This window comes from Chelmon rostratus, chromosome 8 (assembly GCF_017976325.1).
Source record: "Chelmon rostratus isolate fCheRos1 chromosome 8, fCheRos1.pri, whole genome shotgun sequence".
Lineage (NCBI taxonomy): Eukaryota > Metazoa > Chordata > Actinopteri > Chaetodontiformes > Chaetodontidae > Chelmon > Chelmon rostratus.
The window spans coordinates 23114003-23137471 of NC_055665.1; the positions used below are offsets into that span (position 1 = coordinate 23114003).

The window sequence follows — 23469 nt, forward strand, 5'->3', positions numbered from 1 at the left end:
TCATTTTTTTCTCACACAGTACACTCTGATGGAATAACACACAAGTTTTTTATGTTCATGTTTTTATTAAAATGTTTCTCTATTAATATATTAACCTTTTACATACATTGAAGGCATTAGACTTAAATCTCACATAGAACTCAGTGATACAACAATATTATAAAAGGCAACAATAACCACATGTTTGCTTCATAAGGGGTTGGCATCAACGGAAGGTTACAAAGATCAGTGTTATTGTCAAACAAGTATATTACATCATCTATAAAAACATTTTGGTTGACAGCTGGTATCTCTAGCGTCCATCAACATGTATATAATATTGCACTTAACATTGGCATGAGACATAGTCACTACATGGACAATGTAAACACCAGGAGCGTTTTCTGCAGAGTGAAACATTAGACTGTTTTGATAGAAATGTAGCAGATGATTCCTGTTGTGTTCGGTGCATTTCTGTTCCGTTCAGTTGGTGTGAATGAGCTCTGATTTAAAGTCCACAGCACACTGTTGGTGCACGAGGGTTTAAGTTGACGCTGCTGTTTGTTTTAGTGTTTGTTGCAGTATGTGCTCACTGAAATATCGGAAATGTTGTGTTTCTATCAATAAAACTGATTCTAATCCCTCTGAGGCTGTGTGATGAGTTTGTTGTATCAAAACAAAAAAATATGTCTTTCAAAGATTGCTTCCAGGAATCCTCTACATCCCTAAGGCATGGACGACAAGGTGTACTTACTAAAATACTTATCTCATTTTGTACCTCAAAAGATATGTTTTGCATAAATGGGTAGTTATCTTTTCTTCCCAAGGTTTTTAAGGCTCAATTTAAACAAAAGGTGTGATCTTTTTTGTGTGTTACTGTGTATTAGTGGAATCCGATGCGTAAGGCTTTATTCTTTACCATGGTGAACTTGCTGACAAACACAGTGGCGAAGGCGGGATCCACCAGGTAGCGGTAAGACTTGGTGACAGAGGGCGGTGGCTCGGCGAGCGTCACCGGGGGCTGCAGCTGGAGAGAGGCAGCCGAGGGGGAGAGAAACTGGGAGGCTCGCATCACGTAATCCACCAGCCGACGATACTGCTGCTCTGACAGACGCTCGCGAACGCCGTCGCCCTGAAGACGGACAGACAGATGATTACCATTACACCGATCCTGATGATGTTAAATCTGCTGCAGGTGCTGTCCAATCATGTGCCATCGCTGACACATGATGGAGGGTTTTATAAAAGTATGTTGTCATGCCAACCAAACACTACAGCAACTAAATTCATCTTCAACCCGACAGACAGGAATTAGTGAGAAGAACTGATCCAGTCCTGCGAGACAAATTTTCTGTGTCAGTTCCTGGTCAGAAACTGATGAGTTGAGGTCAAAGGTCACTGTCAGGTCATGTTGGAGCACATATGCTGCTGAGAAAGCTCAACACTGAAGCAACTATGGGTAAGTACACAAAGAAAAGTTTCTGTAAACAATTTAAATGTGATGATTTGTATCAGAAATATACTGAAGCTCCTATAACATCTCTCCCTTTTAACTTTAGATGTGGCACTTTCAGTAATATATTCATAAAAGCCTGTATAAGCAGCGTGTATATTAAACACCATCATTCCTCTGCTCGATTTTCACATCAGTATTATTGTCCACCACATGACTCCTGTGCAGCTCCATTCCTCCAGTCTCACCTCTGTGTCGCTGGCCACCGTCTGCTGCTGTAAGGTGAGGGTGAGCTGGCCCCGCTGTCCCGGCTCCTGCCGACACTCCACCTGCAGACGACACGAGGTTTCACATTCACTGCCCTGCGTCACGGCTTCAGAAAGGCTCATATGACTGTTAAGGCTTCTCCTCCTGCCTACTGTCAGTTACCTCTGTGATGGGGAAGGCCTGCTGCTGGGTGTCCTCACTGAGGCTGACCACAAACAGCACCTCAGAGGTGAGGAGCAGGCAGCCAGCATGCTCCTGACCCGACCCACTCACGATGGTCACCTCCAGGGCCATGTGGAGCTCCGGCCGGCCCAGAGACTGGAGCATCTTCCTGTTGCCCGATGGCAGAGTGAGCAGGGAGGGGAAAAAAAAGTTATGACACACACATTTAACTATTTATTTACTGGGACGTGTTTGGAAAATGCAAACGTTAGAAACGATGACACACATAATGGTAGGCCTCCTTACGTCAAATATACAGCCGCCCTACAAACACAAGACCACACATAGTGCCCAACTAACCTAACACACACAAACAAGCGAGCATACATGTCTCCACACATCCTGTAATTTACATTTCTCCATGTTCTCTGCGTGGTTCCTATTACACACGTGTTCGAGAGAGAAATATGTGCGCAGCAACTGAAGCCTTCAGTCGCGTTTCTCTGACAGCGTGTTTACTTTGGAAGGCAGGTGTTCAAATTGCGGAGCAGATGTTGAAGTAGCCGCGGCAGGGACCCTTTGGTTCTGTTCAGTGTTACTCTGCTCACACAGTCTGACCTCTCAAGTGTCTGGGCTACCTGTAGTAGTAAAAAATAAGTGATGGATGCCTGATGGAAAGCAGTTTGACTGCTATGCAGCGTGAATAAAACCATAGGGGAGCATTATCTCAGCGTTCATATATTTTCAACTTCCTCTAACATTAGCACAACATACTGCTAACCTCTCGGGTGATGACAACTCAAGTGGAATTGTCCTAAAGAAATACTGTATCTAAAATTTGGCCTTTTTCCTCATGGCAGTTGACAGTCGACACTGACTGCTATTAGGAGTAAATGTTTGATAGCTATGGAAACCAAACTAAATTGAGGAAAATTCATTATACAATGCCATAAATGCTTTTTCTATAGCTCCTGATAACCTTCTGGAGACAGAGGCCTCTTATAAATTTTTATGATAATATTAAGTGTTCCACTGAGACAGCATACTGGAATCTTTGAAACACTCAGATGTGATGCAGTGCTGTCGATACGGCCGCGCTTCAAGCCATATTTTTACAACGCAGGACCCAAAGGTAACCTTCTGCTTGGCGCAACATGCGACCTTTGTAGACTGAGTCGCTCCCAACCTCCAAACCATTCCAGCACAGAAAGGAAGGTGTTCCTCCTCCATCTGATGGCACTGGGAAACATCTCTGGATAGACTCATAGTTGAAAAACAAGAACAATTTCTAGCTGGCGGCTTTGGCAGAGTGCTTATAAAAACCTTTTAACAAGGCTCGATGAGAACTATGGAGGGCAGGCTGGCTACCATGTGTGGGATCAAGGTCAAACATCTTTCCAGACTCTTTTTTGTCTTGAAAGTGGGTAATGAACCCTCCAAGGTTTTTTTTTTTTTTTTAAACAAGACAGCAAAAATGATGAGAGGTAAGGGGGAGAGAAAGAACAGCAGATCCTGGAGAGGGGCCAAGAAAAGCAAAGGCGAGAACACATGTCCCACTTCTAAGGAAAAGTAAAGGAGGAGCCTGCAGGAAGAATGAATGGCTCCGGGTCATACCAGACATATTTAAGGTGGCTGTTCGGGGCCTGAGCCGACTTCTCCTCCGTTGGCAGGAACAGTTGTTTGGGAAGCTGCCACAGTCCTGCTCCATGAAGGATCCCTGTCAGATGAGACATGGAGACAGTGTTGTGGATTACGCACATGCACTTAAATGCAACATGCACTCACAGACTGGTGCCAGTCTCACTTAAATCCAACTACAAGCTGATCAACTAGACATTTGATGGAAAAGGACAGTTTCTGTTAGCGTGTGAGTGTGCATTATTATGCACATTTCATAGCCCCACATGACTGGGATGGCTCTGTGTGCACATGTCACAGTGAGTTCATAACCCATGTGCGTGTGGTCAGTTCTCCTTCGTCCCACTGTAGCTGTCAGCAGGGCAGCAGCAGCAGCAGCAGCGGGCCAGTGAAGTCATCAAGCACTTAAACTGGAGCCATAAAGAACACAGTGAGATCCATTAATGATGTCACTGCAGTGGTTCTCTGCTCTGAGTGGCTGTTTGTGTGCGTGCATGTGTGTGTGTGTGGGTATATCCATGTGTTTCATTAGGCAGGATGAAGTGTGACAGTTACGACAGATCAATACAGTTGATCTGAATATATTAGCAGCAGATTGAGTCTTCTTCTGTCAGAGTAAGTGTTGATGTGTACGCTGGTCGGTGTGTCCTGCAGCTTGTGCACTCACAAGCATCTGTGTGGATCCACGTGTGTGTGTGTGTGTGTGTGTGTGTGTGCGTTTTGCTGAGCTCAGAAGGTCAGGTAGATCCCAGCCAGACCCGGGGAGTCACCGCTCTTACACAGAGCTGTTATCCTTGTTGGTAGTTTATGTGCTGTGGCCAAGACCTGTTAGCGCCAACACACACCACCCTCTGACCTACTCCTCACCCCCCGTCACCCCTGCTGTCTACCCCCAATAAAGTACAAAGTAACTCCAAGACCTTAACTGGCTGTATATACAAGTGTTTGTGCATGTATGATTAGGCCTATGAGTGTGTGTGTGTTTGTGTATATGTCTCACTGGGGGTCTTTCAGCAGTCCTCTTGGGTCCTGCACTACTGAAGTCCTGGCCTAATAAACACTTGGCTTCTGGCTGGAGCCAAGCAAAGAGAAGGGGAGAGACTGTCCACTCACTGATGGATTTATGATTTTCCTGACACACCAGCTCTAACTCTATATGTGTTTATTAGAAGGCTGTTGCCTAAGGCTCCTTGGAAAGTTGTACACAAGACCCATTTGTTGAGTTGTGTTAAACTTGAGACCTTGCTGCATGGCCAAATCTTTCTTTACACTTCAGTTTACTGCTGTGTGGCAGCGATAATGTGCTCGTGTGTGGAGGACAGACATTTTTCATTCTTTTGCAAAAGGAATTTAAATGACTTTACGTTGAATTAAGACAAACATTTCAAGCCCATATTCTGAGCTAAATGTTTCCCCACGAATGATGGAGCTCATTGCCAACATCAGAAATCTATAAATGTAATTCAAAATGGGTTTCTCATGACTGAGTTGTTATAATTATGCTTTAATTTCTCTGTGTTCTGAGTGTTTGAGAACAGGAGCAGAATGACCACAGGAACAGTGATGCTATTACACTCAACCAGAGTGTTATAACTAACTATCCTCATTCACTGAATCTGCTTTCTACAAAACAAACCCTGCAACACAGCTTCTGCAAAACCCGTCATGGACTCATTCAGCATGCTGTTACCTTTGACCGTCCTGAACTCACCGTATCCAGTCTGGGACACCAGTTCAGCTGCTCCTCCGATGGGCTTAGTGAAAACCCCCACAATTCCTTTCCCCACTCCAGAGATGACGCCTTTGGCCTTGCTACCAGCTGAGCTCTGCATCTCCCAGTTCCTTTGGAAATTCTGCATGGGCTGGTCCACGATGCCTGCAATCGCTCCTAAAAGGACAACAAAAAGGTTGTTGATTTTTTATTATTATTATTATTATTATTGTGCTTTTGTAAAATAAATGATCCAAATTCAAGATGCACTCAGAATTCAAGACATCTTCTGTGAACAAAAAAAGGAAGCAAGCCCAGTAAGTGATTTCACTTTAGTGAGACATGGGAAACGAACTTAGACATGCAGAGTTCAAAGTGTCATAAATGGGCCTTGCAGGTTTCAGCCATGCTTTAACCCTACAAACAATATCAGCCCATTCTCTTTATGTACGACACAGATGATGTGGTGTATCCCAGAGCGGCGCGAGCAGCTGTTTGGTCTCAGTGACGGTATTTTCTGTGTGTCTTTGAATCTGATTTGAGACAGACTTGAGTTTTACTGCCCTCTGGGTGTTTATTGAGTCCCCGCTGTGCTGTCTCCACCGCTCGGTCTCATGCACACCACAGTGTGTGCGTCTCCTTGACTTAATGCCAGTGGACATCAGATGAAATGTGAACACGTTTCCATGCAGATCGAGTGAGATGTAGAGAAGGTCTTAGATTGGGCTTGATGATGAAAAGTAATGACACAGAATAATATTTAAAGCCAATTGCAAACATAACGGCTTTTATTGGGATTGATTTATAATGATTCTGTTCACTGTGATTCCAACATTTTCATTGCAAATCTTCATGTTTTCAAAAACCTGGATAACTTTCAACCAAAACTGCATTGACATCCACTGTTTCTGTCATTCGTGTCACTGAGAAGATGCTTCAGGAGTTACAGGACCAGGAAGAGATTTGGATAATCGAACTAATTGGTATTTAGAGGAGTGATGACAAAAGTATTACTGGAAAGTGCTGCTGTATTCCTGATTAAGAGTGTTCAAAGAGTGCCTCAAAGGTAAAATTAATGATTGCATGTGAGGCATTTGAGCCTGTGTGTGTGCGCATCCCCACGTACCCAACAAGCTAATGCCGAGTCGTGACAGCCCCTGCCTCAGCCCGTCCCCGAGGCTCTCTGGCAGCTGCCGTCTCCACTCCTCCTGCCTGGTGTAGTGCTCTTCATCCAGAGACAGACGGTCCATGTTCCTGGCCAGGCTCGTCGCCAAGTTGGTGATGGACGTCAGCGTACCTAAACACAAAGGGACATGTTCAAACCCTGTGTTCACAGTTTGTAGTGAACGCTTTCGGTGAGTGCAGAGGGGAGGTGAAGGTCATTATAGCGCTTTAAATTAATGAAACATTTCAAGAGCAAAACAGGGAGACTGTGTAAAAAGAAATGCATCAAGTTCAAAATGGATTTGTTTCTTGTTTAAAGATGTCCACATGGGGACAGACAAATCATGAGGTATGCAGTCACTGCTGTCTGACTTCCTTTACAGATAACGATGATTCATGCGCTGTCTGCCAAAAGCCAAAACTGTTCATCACACAGCTCAAAGCTAATTTAATAAATGTTGTGCTACTCATCACTGCATGACGACGGTGTTGATCAGATACTGTATGTGCTGTTTCCGTCTGGGAGAAGATAGAGGCTAACCAAATGAGCAAACGTGTCTGCAAAAACATGAACAAAAACATCATGAACATCTGTGGTACCTTTTGAGATATGTTTGACGAAGGAGGTGGTCCCTCTGGACACCCCGCTGACGAAGGCCCCGGGCCCGCGGGTCAGACCCTCATACGGCAGCCGGAAGAAGTCGGACACGCCGTTACCGATGCTCCGCACCAGGCTGGCAGGACTGCCCAGGATCTCCAGAGATCCCACCACCCAACCTGAGACAGTCACATGATGCTTGTTATACTGTTAATCCTGTACTGTGTGTGATCAAAGCAATGCTGGGAGCTTCAGCTAGCATTCATTTAGCAGTTTTTCTTTTTCTTTTAGCCACTAAGAACTGAGGTTTAAAAACTATCTCAGAGAGCCGTTTCCTCTACGCTGCAGCCGCCGCTCTGCCTCCAGGAGAGACTTCTCTTTCAGTTCAGCTTTACAAGAAAAACTTGGACTGGAAGCAAATATTTAAACAAATAAACTTTAACTGTATTATTTTTGGAGAGAGCCACAACGGGGTTATAATACACCGTTTTCAGGACATGCTATATAATCCCAGAGTAATTTTTTAGACTGTTCAAATGCGTTTTGTATTCAACAGAAATCAAAAGAAATCCATCTGGAACACCTGCTCGTAGGAGGAACATTCCACATACGAGCCCCTGGAGTAAACTCACTTTCACTATCCGTCACTCGCCAGAAGCAGTTTAGAGGGGGAGGCTCTCCCAATCTAAACATTTTACAGAATAACTTTAAAAATGTTCTTACATCATCACTTTATGTTCAGCATTGTGTTCATTCTATCAGAATTCTTCTTAGACGCATGCACACATACACACTCCTGCATGAAATCATACATGTGCCACAGTAAGATTTACAGCCTCCTACTATCTCACCTCTCTCATTCAACCATAGAGTCCCCTTCAGATGGCACGGCTCATTGATATTTATGCGCTGACAATTGCATCACAAAAATCAAACAGCCATTTCTCGAGACGCCAGACCCCGCTCTGCTCTTATTCTCCGTCAATTTGCACTTGAGTGATGGACTCTAATGGTAGGAAACCAACTCCAGTGGGGCCTAGTGGTCGTTTCTGCTGCACATGCTCTCCCAGTTGTGGTTTTGGTAAAGCATAAAGTCCTGACAGGAGCTGATGTTTACAGGGCTGAGTCATGCTATTAAACACACACGCATACACTGGAGTGTATATGCACAGAGTGTATTTCTTTTAATGTCCATATGTCCTTAAGTCTTTGCATGTGCGTGCGCGTGGATTTACGCCTGTGGGTGTACGTGTGATCGTAGTACTGTGCATCCTAGTACTAATCAATCCCAGAATGCAATGCTTCCTGGTGCCCCTCACTCCATGATGACTCGGGATGAGGAGAACCGCGGTGAGGTGACGTGTTGAAATACGAGCAGAAACGAGGGCTCTAACGAGAGACAGCGGGAAGGAAGTGTCCGTACAGAACGGTGATTTCTGATGTGGAAATGACTGAGTTAAATCAGAACATGTGTGGAGGCTTTGAGTAGACAGGAGGACAATGCAGGAGGGAGGTACAGAGCCTTTATAGCGCCTGATAAGCCCGACTTAGACTTGATCTGTAATGCACTGCCTACACATCCGAGACATCACTCAAACCTTTTGATTAAATAGTAAATTATGACAGAGAGGATCTAAATCATTTCTGAGCCTCCGGAGGTTCAGATTCTGCTTCCTGGAACTCGACAGTTTCACTGTACTTTCTGCCACAAAGCAATGGGAGCCCTTGGGTGCAATCATTTCAAAGCTCAACTCTAGACTAGAATAAATTGTGGAATTTCTCACTTGAGCACACATCCTGTTATTCTTCTGTCCATGTTTGCCTAAACTGAGTGCATACAGGTGTGAGCCTCTCTGATACAGACTGTAAATCTGTGTCCCTGTACTGTGAGTAGAAAAATAAAGAGCATGCAACATTACCAGTCTAGTGTAATACATGAAATACAAGCTGGTTTGAAGGACCATTTGCTGTACGGTGTGTGTGGTGCGGCAGCAGGTGAATACAAGGCATCTGAGAGCGAAAGAAGTGGTGCAACTGCCTCCACCCACCACCTACCGGCTCTGAAGAGGGCTCCAGCAGCATAGTGCATGGCCAGAGCGTGGACCAGCTGTCTAGCAGTGGTGCACAGTGGCCCCCTCTCAAACAGGGAGAAGGAGAGAGGAGTGTGGTCTGAAGCGATGTATAACTTCAGGGATGCGTGGACGCTGACCAACAGGTTGACCGGCTGGATGGTCAGCCTCTGCAGCCGCACAGGGTGGACTAACGCCTGCACCGACTGAAGCACCTGGAAGAAATGTACTAGTTTTAGTATTGACATAAGAGCGTAATGACAACATTCAGCCTCATCAGTCCCTAAATAAAAACAACACGTTCTGAATGGCGCACCTGTTCAGGGAGGAAGGGGGCAGATCCGGGCTCTCTGCTCCTCTGGGTCCCTGATTCGGCTGAGGCCGAGGTCATGGCACTGTCAGGGATGTAGGTATGAAACAGGGTCTTAATGTAGTAAACAAAGGTGTCTTCAAGGTAGACTCTGGCAGGTTGGAGCTGGAAGGTGACCTGAGGGGAAAGCACACAAAGCTGTCCATTGAATTTTGTCTTTTTTGACATGAGAAAAAAATGCAACAATTTCCTGCTGAATTATCAGTGTGTTATTCAATGAAAACAAAAAACACTACATCTTGTGATTAATATTAATGACCCACGAGCAAAACCTTATGGTCGTGTGTGATTACGTGCATGGTTGCTAGGGTGTAGTATGTGATTGAAGCAGTCACAGAGGTTGCACTAATAGCGCTTTCAGTAGTAGAAGCGTACTGATAAAATTTGTCAAGTCTGCTGCAACATCCTGCTGGACTGACTGTGCCGTCCCACTCTGGAGATCCCGCTCTGCTGCCAGTGGACAGGACGGCACTCCGCTGACTTTATTACTGTCATCATTATTGTTATTAGTAGTAGCATTGGTGGCTGCAAAGGTGGATTAGTGTTAGCACCAGTATACTTTATTCGATGTCTGCCCTCAGTTTTCTTTCATCCACTGGCCATACCTGCCCTGCAGTCACTGTTCTTGTTTTCTTTGTGTTGTTCTGTTAATGTTTTGTCTTGTCTTGAAATAAAAAAAAAGAACTAAAATAAAAGCTGCATCAAAGAAAATGCAAATACAAATACAGAAGAATGGATCCAACCTCCTCCACAGTGCATATGTCCCCAGCCAGCGCCATCCTCAACTGCAGGAAACAAGAGCGCCTGAACTCCTCCAGGGATTCAGGGGACTGAGTGGGGTTGGCGTCGCTGCTCCACGGCCCCCCGGGCTCGGCTCCCCCTCTCTGATCCTGGCACAGCAGCACGGGGAAGTGGAAACTCGCCCGGTTATACAGCTGGTTGTCTACTTGCAGACTGGAGCAGTAGACCTCGATCAGAGAGGCTCCAGGCATCAGAACGGACCTGGATGCTGTGTCCATTCCAGGGTCGACTGCCAGCTCCGGGGGCAGGAAGGTGGGCGCTGGAGCCAGGCTGAGGAGCAGCTTGGTCAAGGTGAGTCTCAGTAGCTCTACAGGACCAGAGGGATTGGTGATGTCATCACTCAACACTACACTGGCTTCACTCAGGAGGACTTGAAAGGACAGCTTGAAGGACCTGAAACCAAACAGAAGCTTTTTAATGCAAAAGTATCATGCAGTGAAATAAATAAAGGACTGTAACAGAGTTCACTGCTGAATGTCTAGGAATCTTTTAGGCCATCATGTGTTTAACTGCCCTTTATCACTGTCAATGAGGAAGAAAACATCTCCATTTTAAACATAACCCTAAATCTTAACCTATGATTCAGATGATTTGTAGAGGACAAATAGAAACCAAGCCCATTCATCGTGTGCTGGTGATGTTTCATGAATGTGCTACCCCCAGAGCACATTAACAACGATGACTGAGTGATGTCATTTGTTTACATTTACCTAATATTTGATTATATTAATTTCCTGTTTTGCCAAAATGACAAGGCGGCTATGTGTTGACGTAATGGAATAAAGCTGTAATACCATGTTCTACTGTACTAATTTCACTCATGACAACACGGGGGTTTTATTGCCCTCCTGTGGTGAAAACGATGCCTGTTTCTTCACATTTGGAGTCCAGTAACAACTGCTGCATGAAAACATTGCTGTTAACAATAATCATAAAGCAATTTGAAGTGAACACAGTAAAAGGCACTCGGCTAGATACCTTGAGGTTAGGAAGAACAACATGCATGGGTGATTTGTTATGGTTCAAATATGTAGGGAGCATAAAATAACATCAATAAAACCATTGCCTGTGCACACATACCTGCTGTGCAGGTTGATTACAGCATCCATGCTGCCCTCTGGTGCCAGAGACAGGACCAGGGTGCCTTTCTCATACCCCACGTCTATGTAGAGACAGCCAAAGCCTGGCAAGAACACCACCTGAGGAACAACACAATACAGACCTGTGGTGAGGTAAATCAATACAACTGGATACTCTGTATAGTTGGAGAGTGGTGCATTCTCTCATTTTCACCTTAAATACACTTTGAGGATGTAACTTCACTCATTCACAGATTCATAGCTCAGTGCTCTCTCCTCTGTTCTTTGTATGTGTGTGTTCCAGAGCATACATGGGCCCGACTTTAACCTCCACCACTCCATGCTCAGAGAGATCAGCCCCTCGTGTGACGAAAGGAAGCAGATCCCTGCTGAACGCTTCGCTGAGCAGTCAAAACAAGTCCAACCTTTGACCCCTCACCCCCACCACAAAGGTCAGACTCAGACCTCACAGTAACCAGAGATACAAAGCCTCAACCTCAACCCCAACCTGCAGCTGGCTAGACACAACACCAAACATTACACACACTGCTCCTTAACATCTCGCGTACCCCACACTGCTACACTGACCAAAAACACAAACTATTGAAGTGAAGCTGTGCGAACGAAATTTGTGCAAAACGAGTGGAGAGAATGTGTAGAAATTGTGCCGCAAAAATCACTGACTGCCAGAATGGAATATAATATTCGCAGTTATGTTCTCATGAGTGTATAATCACCTGAAAAATGAATTGTCGTGTTTTTCGCTATTTTAGCACATGCTGTTTATTGCTACAGAGGGACTCGGCTGCCATGCTGCATTGCCATGTTGCTACAGCAATCCAGAATGGACAAACCTAACACTGGCTCTAGAGAGGGCCTTTCGCATTTTTTTAATGTCATGGGGCCATCTTAGGGGAGGATGAGGCAAGGTATATTCAGTTGGTTGCAATCAGATCCCTCACCACTAGATGTCACTAAATCTCACACACTGGATCTTTAAATCAGCAGTTCTTCAGAAAGTAACATCTCATAAAGAGCACTTGAGGTCAATCTTTGCGTTTAAATCAGATGAGATTTATCCAATTTGGAGAAAATGGGATGACTGGGAAAATGTTGCCGACAGTTTACTACAATGACTCAAAAAATCTAAATCAAAAGGGAAATATACTGGATTTTTAGCATTGAGAGTTGTGACATCCCCTCACACAAGAGAAAATCTTTACACCTCACCCGGCCTACATGTATGCTCTTACCTGAGTGCCAGGGGAGTTGATGTCTATGGGGTCAGTCCAGTCAGTGGAGCTGTGGTCTGAGGTGGTTTTCAACAGCAGTGTGGGCAGCATCTCCTTCTGCCGGCACTCGGGGAAACTGGAAAAGTGGTGGTAGAGCTCATGGTATAGGGAACAGTTAGCAGGCAGAGGACAGCAGTACACCTCAGTCCGTGGAGTTTCTATTGAAGATAAGAGGAAATAGTAAAGAACTAGTAGTACATATAGCATAACAATATAAGACGAACAGAGAGGAGAAGGGGATGGGATGATATGAGGAGATTAGTCCAGCCTTTGCCTTCATACCTTTGACAGTTTCTTTTAGCAGCAGTGGGATAGGACACTTGTTGTGGATCAACATGCGAGGAGAGGGGTCCTCATTCAGAATGATGTATGTCACCCCAAGGTGCTCCTGATATGTCAGTACTATGCATCTGCAAAACACAAATACAAACATAAATAAACAAGCCCATAAATAAACTGTCCACAGACAGCTCACATCCCAACCCCTTCTAACCACACGCAGATAAGAGCTTACACACCCACCAGCATGTCAAACGTCACATTACTGCTATGTCCATTTGCAAATCTCTGAGGTGCATCCATGGGCAGAGCCCTAACTGAAGCCAGGTGTTGACACACTGTCACACTGTGTGTATGTGTGTGTGTCCACATTTGTGTTTGGCCACACATGTTGCATTTACACACAGGAAATGAAAGCCAAGCTAGCCAGTCCAACACCACAAGGATGTAACAGAGGAAAAACACATGCTCATTGGCCTGTGTGCTGCACGGACCCTGTGCCCTGTGTTTGTGGTAATTAGAGGATGAAATAGCTGTGTGTTATACTATATGACTTCTTACTAACATTTAGGCAAAAACACAGGAAACACAAGAAACGAAAGAGAGAAACAAAGGAAGACAGAAAGACATGAGATGGATCACGTGCAAAAGAAAAGCAGAGAGACTGACAGTGGAAATATTGAGGGCATTTCTCCTTTTGCTTCATCCGCAGGATTTAACAAGCTGTGACCAGTGACAGTACATCCCTGCTTTATATCCTGAGCCAGCCGGGGATCGGCACCCTGCTCTAAATGGACTGTCACAGCCAGCAAACCGCAAACGTTCTGCTTCACCCACCTGCTGCTCAGGCCACCCCCAGAGTCCGGTTCCCCAGGTACAGACAAACTGTGCCTGGGGAAGTCTGGTCGAATGGGAGCGGGGAGGCTCCACGCTGCAGATCCGACTCCACCATCAGGCTTGGGAAACAGGCTGAGGAGCATGTGTCTGAGCGGCAGAGGGAACTCCACCTTTCCCTGGACGCTGGTTTGGAGGAGGTCCCAGCATGGCACAGAGCAGGGTTTGGCCAGGGATGATTGCTCAGAGGGAGCCAGGCTGAATACTGCTGTCTCTGGTATCTCACAGGCCTGAGGAGAGGACATGAGAAAGAGAGGAGAGGAGAAGAGATGAGGTGAGAGGAGAAGAGCGCATAAGAGTAAGGAAGAGGGAAGATAAATGAGGAAGAAACATAAACGGAAAAAAGATGGAACAGAAGAGACAAAAAAGTGGAAAAAAGAGGGATAAAAGAGGGGGAAGTGGACAAAAGTCGCATCAGAAAAGGATATAAGATGTGACATAAAGGCCAAGAAGAAAACAATGCCAGAGAGCAAGGAAGATGCAAGTCATTACAACAAAAGATACATGGTAAAACCACGCTGTTATTGTACTCGTTTCTTTCTCCCACTGAGCTTAGCGCTAAATTGGTAGCAGAGAATCCCTGCTGTGCTGGTTTAGCAGCCAGTGAGCAGCGAGTAGTTGAGGACTACAGGGATTAGGCACTAAGCATGATGAATAGACCGACTAGAAAGGCATTCCTAGCCTTGTTTGTGGTCTGTGTTATTGTTAAGCCCATCACCCGCTATTTAGTTTTTTTAAGCTCTCTTCTTTTTTTTTTAAAGTTTCTTCAGTCAATTAGTGGCAACTGGCAAGCTCTGCCATCCTTCTTTAAGAGGGTCTGAAGGCTCGTTAAATGACATCACTACATTGTTGCTCTCTTTTGGGAACAAGCAACAGATGAAAGCGAGAAGGGAAACCTGCATCCAATTCTGGGTGTTTGTCTAATGTCCCTATGAAGTGCCATTGCCACATGGTGAGAACGGCGGAGGGAGAGAAGGGGGGGGGGGCAACATGATCTGATGGAAAACGGCTTACTGCATCCGAGCAATGTGTGCGGCAATGTGCGGTGGTGCTGGGGTGGATGTGTGTGAGTAATGTGCATAGGGAATATAATGCATGTGTGAAGCTTCAGAAAGTCTAGCAGGACTGGACAGACATGATGCAGGGCCATACACATACATGAAAACACATACACAGGCCTTATGGTTATGAGTAGCAGCGAGGAATTGAAGCTATGGGCCCAGGATTTACACTATTTCACAGTTTTATGGCGAGCTGGAGCTAACAGTTAAGCTTGTGGGGACTTAGAGACGGGGCAGGTGTTGGGATGTATGAAACGTTAGCCTTGTGCAGCCTGAAACTTCTCATATGTTCTAGCACTATGCCAACACAAGCAGTTGTTTGACATTAAGGTAGAGAGAGGCACATACAAAAAGTATTTTCAAGTTGACATGACTGACATTTTCTTCACAAAATCAAAGAAGACATGCTCTGTACTTTACTTTGAGTCACACGACTGAGGTTTATTTTCTGCGTGTTTTTGTGCACGGTAGCTTGAAAACAGAGTGTGATTCAGAGAAGCCTCTGTGCAGTGGATCAAGAGAGGAGAGAGTGTGTTTATGTGAGCATTTACAGGACGCACATTACCTGGTCATCAGCTCCCAGCGCATGGCCAGTCAGCAGAGGCCTGTACTGGATCAGGTAAGGAGTGTTGTTGACAAGAATTGTTCTGTCCTCTATCTGGAGGATCTGGATGCCGTGTCTCACCACAGACGACACGCAGAACTGACACAGCTACAGAGGAAAGAACACACACTGAGATGCTGGCTACAAATGAAAAAATAATGAGAAATTACAGAGAAATCTGGAGCCTCATGCGGTGAGATACAGAAATAATTAAGTTAATTAGGTGCACTCAAAAATGTGGGTATAAATATATACATTTGAATTACTTAAAAAAAAAGAATGACATCATACTACAATACATTTTCATTGTACCACCATGTTTTTCTAGGTGACACTTTCAGGTTACTTCTGTTTATCACTCAGTTTCTTATTGGCAAAAGATTCACAACATTAAAAGGTAAAAAATCTCTCATTTGGAAATCTTGTTGTTAGTTGTTCATTTTTTACAATGTGTCAACTTTTTGAATCATTAAATAATGTGTGTATGGTATTTAATGCTTGCTGTTCACATACAGGCTTTTTACATTGGTTTAAAGCTACTAGCGTTGTCTTTTTTCTCCTTACTTTGCAGAATAATAAATAATTTACCTTTGTCTTGGTTTTTGTATACAACTCTGCTTGTAATGTAATTCAATAAATACACCACAAACTGTCGAAGGCACAATGATATCTTACTACACCATTCAAAAATGTGTCTGGACTCTTGAGAATACAATAAAAGACTTCACTTTCCTCGTCTGGAATACCTCTCTCTAAATTCAGTGACGTTCGATGAGCAGTTTGACTGTATAGTGTAAAAGCTTTTAAGTTTGACCGCTGTTTCTCTCACCTTCTGTCTGCCGGGGAAGGCTCCCAGGGTGATGTCGGCCTCTATGTAGCCCTCCTCATCCAGAGTGACCACCTCTGAGTCAGATCCCTCCTTCCATCTCGGAGAAGTCAGGTCATGGACCAGTTTCAGTGCCGTAGACTTGTGGACGGTGTTAGTGTGGGCCCAGTAGATACCAATCTGGAAGGCTTCCTGGATGATGGGGGACAAGAGGGCATGGAGGGTGAAGAGAAGGAACAATGAGGGTGAGGAAGGGAGGCAATCAGATGGAGAATTAGGAAGAAAGTGAACTCATCAGTCATGTCAGACAAAAGTTACTATTTAAATGGACTGTATTTGATTGCATTTTGGAAACAGTCACATGCTTAAGTCAACTGTGGCTTCATTACCAAAAACCCAGCACAATGTTCCTGACAGTGTCCCTGCATAGCATTTCAAATAGTCCTGGAAGTGAGGAGCACACAACTTCCATTACCCTTGGCCTTATCAGGAGAACACAATTTAATTGTCCCACTGATGCTCGAGTGACACACTGATTGTTCATCTGGCTGCGCAGCTCAGCGGCATTATGAAACATGCCGATCAAACACCAGCCTTCCCACATAAACCAATCAAGTCTGAAAGAGTTGCAGCGGACCCCGAAGCTTCTCTCCATTTGTTGTGCCATGAAAAAATGCAGGGTGCTATGGAAACAATTCTTTATTTGTTTCTATTTCACAGGCTATTACATATTTACAACTTATTTTGTTTCTTTGTGCTGAACCATAGCAGCACTTGCTCTCTGATATGCTGCCTTGCCGCTTAGGCCTGTGTTAGCAGCAGAAAAATCTGCGTATGAGTGTGTTATGTTCCACAGGGGGAAAACCATCTGCAGACCACTTCTTCTGATCTCACGAGCCAGTGTGAAGACATGCCTACAGTATACAATGACAGAGCTTGGCTGCAGATAGACTTATGCAGGGAATATTGTTGTAATGCAGTTCTGGTGAATGATCTCAGGTTTTGTGCTTATTAGTCAAGACTGAAATAAAACTCGTTTCATAATGAAGGCTGTCATGCCACGAAAAGACAGACTTCCAGGTCTTGATCTAAAGACAAATTATATCTGCAGTGCAATAGGAAGATAATTTTAGATCACACAGTGATGGAAATTTGCAGGGTATACAGTCCAATAATGTCTTTCAGAATCAGGCAATGCTTTTTGTGCCAATACTAAACTTTTGACCTGATGGGAAACGCTTTAAAGTTGACATTTATACATTATGACTCCTTTGCTGTGGCATAGTCAATACTACGTAAGAATCATATAAAAGTGTAGCTGGGACAAGAAAACTAAGAACAGATAATTTGTGGTTTTCATATATACTGTTACAAATGAAGCTCAGTTTACTTACAAACTAAAGGTATGTGGTTTGGAAAGCATAGGCATCTACCTGGCAGGGTAAGTCTAAGGAAAACTATTAAGTTGCATTATGGCTAATGTGGGACCCTGTCTTTTGGACTAAAAGTCAGGATATCTTGGCCTCTGCCGCATCGACTTTGACCACTCTTTTCATAATCTGTCTCTTGCAGGGTACACACACTCTAGTTGGCACCCTACCTTAAAGTTGGGCGGTACAATCACTTTGCCGGCTGGTATCTGTAATACGATGGTCTCTCCCTCAAAAAGCCAGAGGTCCCATTGGGAGTGGTTGGCCAGCAGGGCCCAGGGCAGCAGCTCTACCAGCAGACTGTTCAGGCCGGACTTCCAGCAGGATAACTTCACCTGCATGGGACTGTCCCACTGGGCAAGGGGCTCCAGCACTGACCTGTGGAGAGAAACATAGAAATCACTCCAATATTAGATTCTACTACAGCGACCCATTGGCAGATATACAGTATATTAAGAATACAGACACTGATGCAATCATACAGGCAGAGCGAGTGGAAGCTTTGGTCTTTACCATAAAATTCTGCAAGGATTTCAAGCACAAGTGAAATTCTGGGAATTAAACATGTAATCCTGCCAGTGTTGATGCCTTGCTCAACCCGACTCTATCCAGCGGCCTAGACGAGACTAGAGACAAGCAGGCAGACATGCTGAACAAATTTCTCTCGCTTCTTATTTAAGCCACTGCAGTAAGGCTATGGTAGCATGGATAGTAAACACTCACCCTTGACACATAGCTATAATGACATATATATAGACAGTGAGACACACACACAGCTACCTGTAATGCAGTATTGATAAACAACCATTATTGTCAGATCAGCTTGGTAATAAAACTCATTTTTGCTCAATCACTAAGATAAAGGATAGAATTCCCCCAGTAATTTGGCTATGGACATGTTTTACACACTGCCAAATACAGAGCAGCATGCAGCCTTAAACAGGCATTCAAATGTGTCGTATATAAACAAACAATTCTTATACTGTTACACTATGCAGACCATTAACACGCTGACAGTCAGTCAGGCTAAACAAATACATAGAAAGAAAAGGTCTGCAAACAAGTTATGCAATACAAACAGATACAGAGAACAGTTGACAGGGCATCTGGGAACACACATGGGCATGTGGAGACACAGACAAACAGGCAGACAGACAGAAACACACAACCATTTTTCCACCAATCCACTGACGCAGCAGTCATTTCACGGTAATCATGGTCTTGTGAACCCTAAACAGCGCCGAGTGCCAGAAGAGAGCCAAACAAACAGTTCTCTCAGACTTATACTGAAGTTCAAAGCCATCAAAGGCGACCCAGTCTTCCCTCTCTCCCAAGGCCGCCTCAGGTCTGTTCAACCCACCAACCTGCCATCTCAAATTTGTCACAAGCCCAAAGACTCCCTACTGTCAAACGCGACTAAAAAAGCACCAACGAGTTTTTGCTTCGCCATTTACTGCTGTTTGTGTGTGTGGTAAAATAGGACGTCGACCTCGAGGCTGAGGGCAGCAAAGTGCGGGGCTCATGAATCACATTATAGAGCTCACAAAAAGGTAATTGAAAGAAATGTGCTCAGCAGCTTCTGTCAAAACCCGCCAACTCTGGAGTTGAGGGTTTTAGAAGTGTGTATTTTGAGAAGCACACTGCTCTGAACACACACACACACACGCCCTGCAGCATACCCTAACCCCAACCACTACAAGATGTTTGTTTAATGATTGTGGAGGTGCCTCTCTGCCATTAAAAATCCAACAGAGAAAGAAAAATAACATTTACCACTTTCAACTTCCTCTGCCCCTTTAAGACACAATATTTACACACTCCCTGCCAAGGAGTTCAGTTGGTTTGGTTTCTCCGCTGTGCCAGGGAGACTGAACCCTCTTTCCAAACAGCAACCTGTATCACTATTATCAGCATTAAGGAAAAATATACAAATTACACTGTGGCTTTCACTTGCTGTCCAACTTCTGAGTGTGTTTAGAGATAGAAATCAGTGCTATTAATCCTCTAACGACACGTTTTTTAATTTCTTACCATTTTTTCCATCATGCTCCTGAACATAAAAGAGCAGTTTTCTGGGTTTCAGATGAACTATCATCCTCTGACACAGTGTGTGTGGCATTTAAAGGTGAGCGTTATGAATGGTGTGTTATAAGCGTGTGTACACATGTGCAGGGCAACAATCTTTGTGTGTGTGTGTGTGTGTGTGTGTCTGTTTGCATATATAGAGAGAGCAGAGAAACCCAGGCAACCACAGGCACACATATGGCTCACATGTCCAGCAGATCCGCTGGGACTCTTTGTAACTCGGAGAGCAGAGAGCATGTGGCTACGTCTTTTACCGCTGCTATCAAGATGTGATTGCTTTGTGACAAAAGATGATTCCCAGAGTGACATTTGTGGAGAGATTCAGATGTGTGTGTGCTGCTCGAACGGTATACGTAAACTCATGCACGGACCACATACACACACATGTGCACACATACACACGTGTACAGTCTACACTCTGTAGGCTCTGCAAAGCTGTGCCAAGCTTTAACTGGATGCAAGGCCCTGTGACGTGTGTGAAAAAGTGAGACTGTGACAGAGTGACAGGCTAAATCTCCGGTCTGTGGGGTAGGCAGTGGGATCCCCAGCGTCTGATGCACAGCTCTGCATTGTCTTTGCAGTTAACTGTTTTATTATGTGAACAAAGAGTCAGCAATGAAGAGAAGCCTCCCTCATTAAAGGGCTTGGTTGCACAACTCTGTGCTTTGGGGAGGGATGCCGGATGAGGCTCACTATTAGAAAAAACACTCTGGTGGGTCTCCATGAAATTTGTCTTATGAAATCCTAACAGCCAGATTTAATGCTGCCACAGAAGTGCTACAATAAAGATGGAAAATAATTACACATGCTGACTTACAACAAAGGATCGTAAGGTGTCATGGTGTCTTCAGGGGACGAAGGCTTGTTTACTCATGATGCTGTATGTGTGAGTGTGTGTCATTATTCCTCTATCCTGCCTTACTTCGCCTTATTCATCCTACCCAGGTGCTTGTAAGTGTTTAAAAAAAGGTGATCAACATTAATCATGAAAGCAGATGGACCACATTCTCACAAATGCAGGGTGTTGTGGAGTACCTGTTTGTGTCTTTGGTGACGTATGGCCATGGTGACTCGGTGGAGGTCTTCGGACCATAGAAGTCAGCCAGGATGTGTTCCAGGTTATCCTCATTTCCAGTCTTGTTCACAATCTGTTTGATTAGGCTGGTGGAGATTGGCACAGCACAGTGAGAAGCATCTTCATCCTCCCTGAAAGATGGAACACAAACAAAAAATCATTTTTGATTTCTCAAAAAAAAAAACCAACCATACCAAGACCAAGTATGATGCATGTGTTTATTTGTCTTTTTGGGAAAATGTAGCCAATGCTCATTGGAAATAGATACCTCACAGGACATGTATATTCTCAGCGATTCTCAAACATGTCTCGCTATCTTTGCACAGCAATCTTCAGCTCCTCCTGCCAAGCAGGCACTGTACCAGCTGATTTCACTTATCTTGATTATCTCCTGCTCTGTGGTGGACGGTGCGATAAGTGATTGCTCGAAATGAGAACCTACATACTGTGAGGGTCATAAAGGCACACGGTTGTGAACCACTGCTGTAAAGTTTGTCAGCAAATCTGGCTTGGAAGCATATTTACTTATTCTATGCCAGAAACAATTTGAACTTATTTTCTATTTCAATATAGAACAAGACATCTCTTGACAGCAGCTGACTATTCCCATTGTTTAGTTCAGAACAATTAAAATGACCTCCAGCTAAACTCTGCATTTACCCTGAAACGTCGAAGAAGGTTGAATCTGCCAATTGTTTTGGATTTTTCTTCCTGACATGCAGTCTTGCCTTACAAACACTAATTCACAAAGATCACAGAAAAAGCTAAAGAGCAGTAAATAATCCTATTGGATACCTCAGCCCCAGACACTGGTCAATTATGGCTTTGCAACAAGGAGAAAAAAAGAACTAAATCCAAACACAGCAATAGCTTCTTCTCTTTCTCTGGGCAGCATCCAGTTCCACTTGGCTAAAGCCAAACAGCCCCCTTACCCCCGAGCGATAGTTTATTAATAGAGCTCATTGTGCTATAAAAGGAACACAGGGGCTATTGCTTATGGATCTGGGGCAAGACAGAGGAGAGGGACAAGGTGTTGACAGGAAGCTTTTCATCCAGAGTAGTTCCTGAGGGGGGAAACTGGAAGAGGCTTCTGATTGTAACCCTCAGCTTTCTAATGTGGTGGCCAATATGAGGAGAGCGGGACGTAACAGTTCTGGTTTAGACTTGTCTGTGTCTCTTGTGTCGCAGACCGCAGCTCTCGTCCATTAGAGCCCACAACTATGTGTAATTACAGGAAGGAAAGACGAGCTGTTGACCAGCGAACATTCAAGATTGGATGCTTCCTAGAGGCTTGGGGTTGGGGGCTTGTGTGTGTGTGTGTGTGTGTGTGTGTGTGTTATATATGTATATGTGTGTGAAGGTGCATTTACAATTGTGGCTTGTAGTGTGTGTGTGCTTGTGAGGATGGAGAAGGATGAGGGATGGATTGGGTTGGGGGGACACGGGAGGCGGGTATGTAAGTTTGTGCAGTGAGAGGCGGTTTAGGCAGGGGACGGATCGTAAACACAAGGAGCACTGTGGTTGCAGTACAGAAAGACAAGACACTTGGTTGTTTCTGAGCTTGCTTTTTGCGCAGATGAAAAGGATTTATCTACAACAACAGGGGCCAAAAATATTCCCAGTCACTGTATGGCCACTGTGGTTCTTTTATGGCAGCTGAAATCAAAACAAACTTTGTGACCAGATATCTAAACACACAAGGGCTACGGCAAAATATTCTCTCAGGGGGAGTCAATTACACTCAACGTTTACTCTGTTTATTCAGATCACCACTGGTTGCTACCAAAGGGGTGATTTTTCTTCCATGGGATTGCATAAAACAACACAGATTACTGATGTACAGATAACAAATACAGTAGGAACAACAACAATACAGTATGTACATATGGTAGTTATTTCCCTCGGGGCCACCCATGCTGAAAAATAAAGACTCATGTTACAGAAAGACACTTTGGACTAAAGCATCTGCCATTTATACGCTGTGACATGACAGATGAGGTACCATGGTGATGTTATTAGACTATATAACCTACAGATGAATTACAGATACATGGCGGCTCTTTTATGTTGCTTTTCAATATTGTGCAACTAAACATTCTGACAACTGATTCGGCTTAGTGGAGCCTACTGTGATAAACTGCATAAAGAGCTGTCTCTTACAAGAGGACATGGACAATATGAGAAAGTGTGAACACACACTGACAAACTGGGACAGAGTAACAGGCGTAGTAGTGATGTATGTGACAGACTCTGCCCATGATGAAGTGGCGACTGTCACACTTGCACTGGCACATAGCTAACCAAGACAATGACAGACACAGACCACACACGGATACAAGGACACATGTGCACATACACTACTCATCCACCCACACAAACATGTGTGAATACACACATACAATCCTCTCCACACACACACGCAAATACAGAGCCAATACGGGGCCGAAAACCTGCTCTCTGTTAGGGCCCATATCTAAATGAGGTGCAATTATGGTCCGACCTGACATGTCGGAATTGGAGCTGCTGCCAAGCTGGCTTCCTGTTCCCTTGAAATGTGCCTGGATTCCCCTGGATCATGTCTTCATGTTGGCTCACAGAAACCAGAATGTGGTGTGAGGGAATCTTAAGTAAG

At 44.5% G+C, this 23469-nt stretch overlaps 1 protein-coding gene across 2 annotated transcripts in view; it reads right to left on the bottom strand.

Moving 5' to 3' along the window:
- Positions 1–55: 55 nt before the first annotated feature.
- LOC121609858 (vacuolar protein sorting-associated protein 13B-like) overlaps positions 56–23469 on the bottom strand; it is a 316585-nt gene continuing 293171 nt past the window's right edge. For both annotated transcript variants that reach the window (XM_041941573.1, XM_041941574.1), the window contains exons 51-68: positions 20798–20968; positions 17848–18055; positions 16251–16439; positions 15383–15529; positions 13700–13986; positions 12866–12993; positions 12545–12741; positions 11293–11411; positions 10155–10605; positions 9358–9528; positions 9028–9256; positions 6975–7151; positions 6337–6507; positions 5211–5387; positions 3476–3578; positions 1862–2030; positions 1681–1761; positions 56–1111 (exon numbers count right to left, since the gene is read on the bottom strand). In XM_041941573.1, coding sequence (XP_041797507.1) covers positions 863–1111; positions 1681–1761; positions 1862–2030; positions 3476–3578; positions 5211–5387; positions 6337–6507; positions 6975–7151; positions 9028–9256; positions 9358–9528; positions 10155–10605; positions 11293–11411; positions 12545–12741; positions 12866–12993; positions 13700–13986; positions 15383–15529; positions 16251–16439; positions 17848–18055; positions 20798–20968 — 3424 coding nt within the window. In that variant the 3' untranslated portion in view covers positions 56–862. The remainder of the gene's footprint in view (positions 1112–1680; positions 1762–1861; positions 2031–3475; positions 3579–5210; positions 5388–6336; positions 6508–6974; positions 7152–9027; positions 9257–9357; positions 9529–10154; positions 10606–11292; positions 11412–12544; positions 12742–12865; positions 12994–13699; positions 13987–15382; positions 15530–16250; positions 16440–17847; positions 18056–20797; positions 20969–23469) is intronic.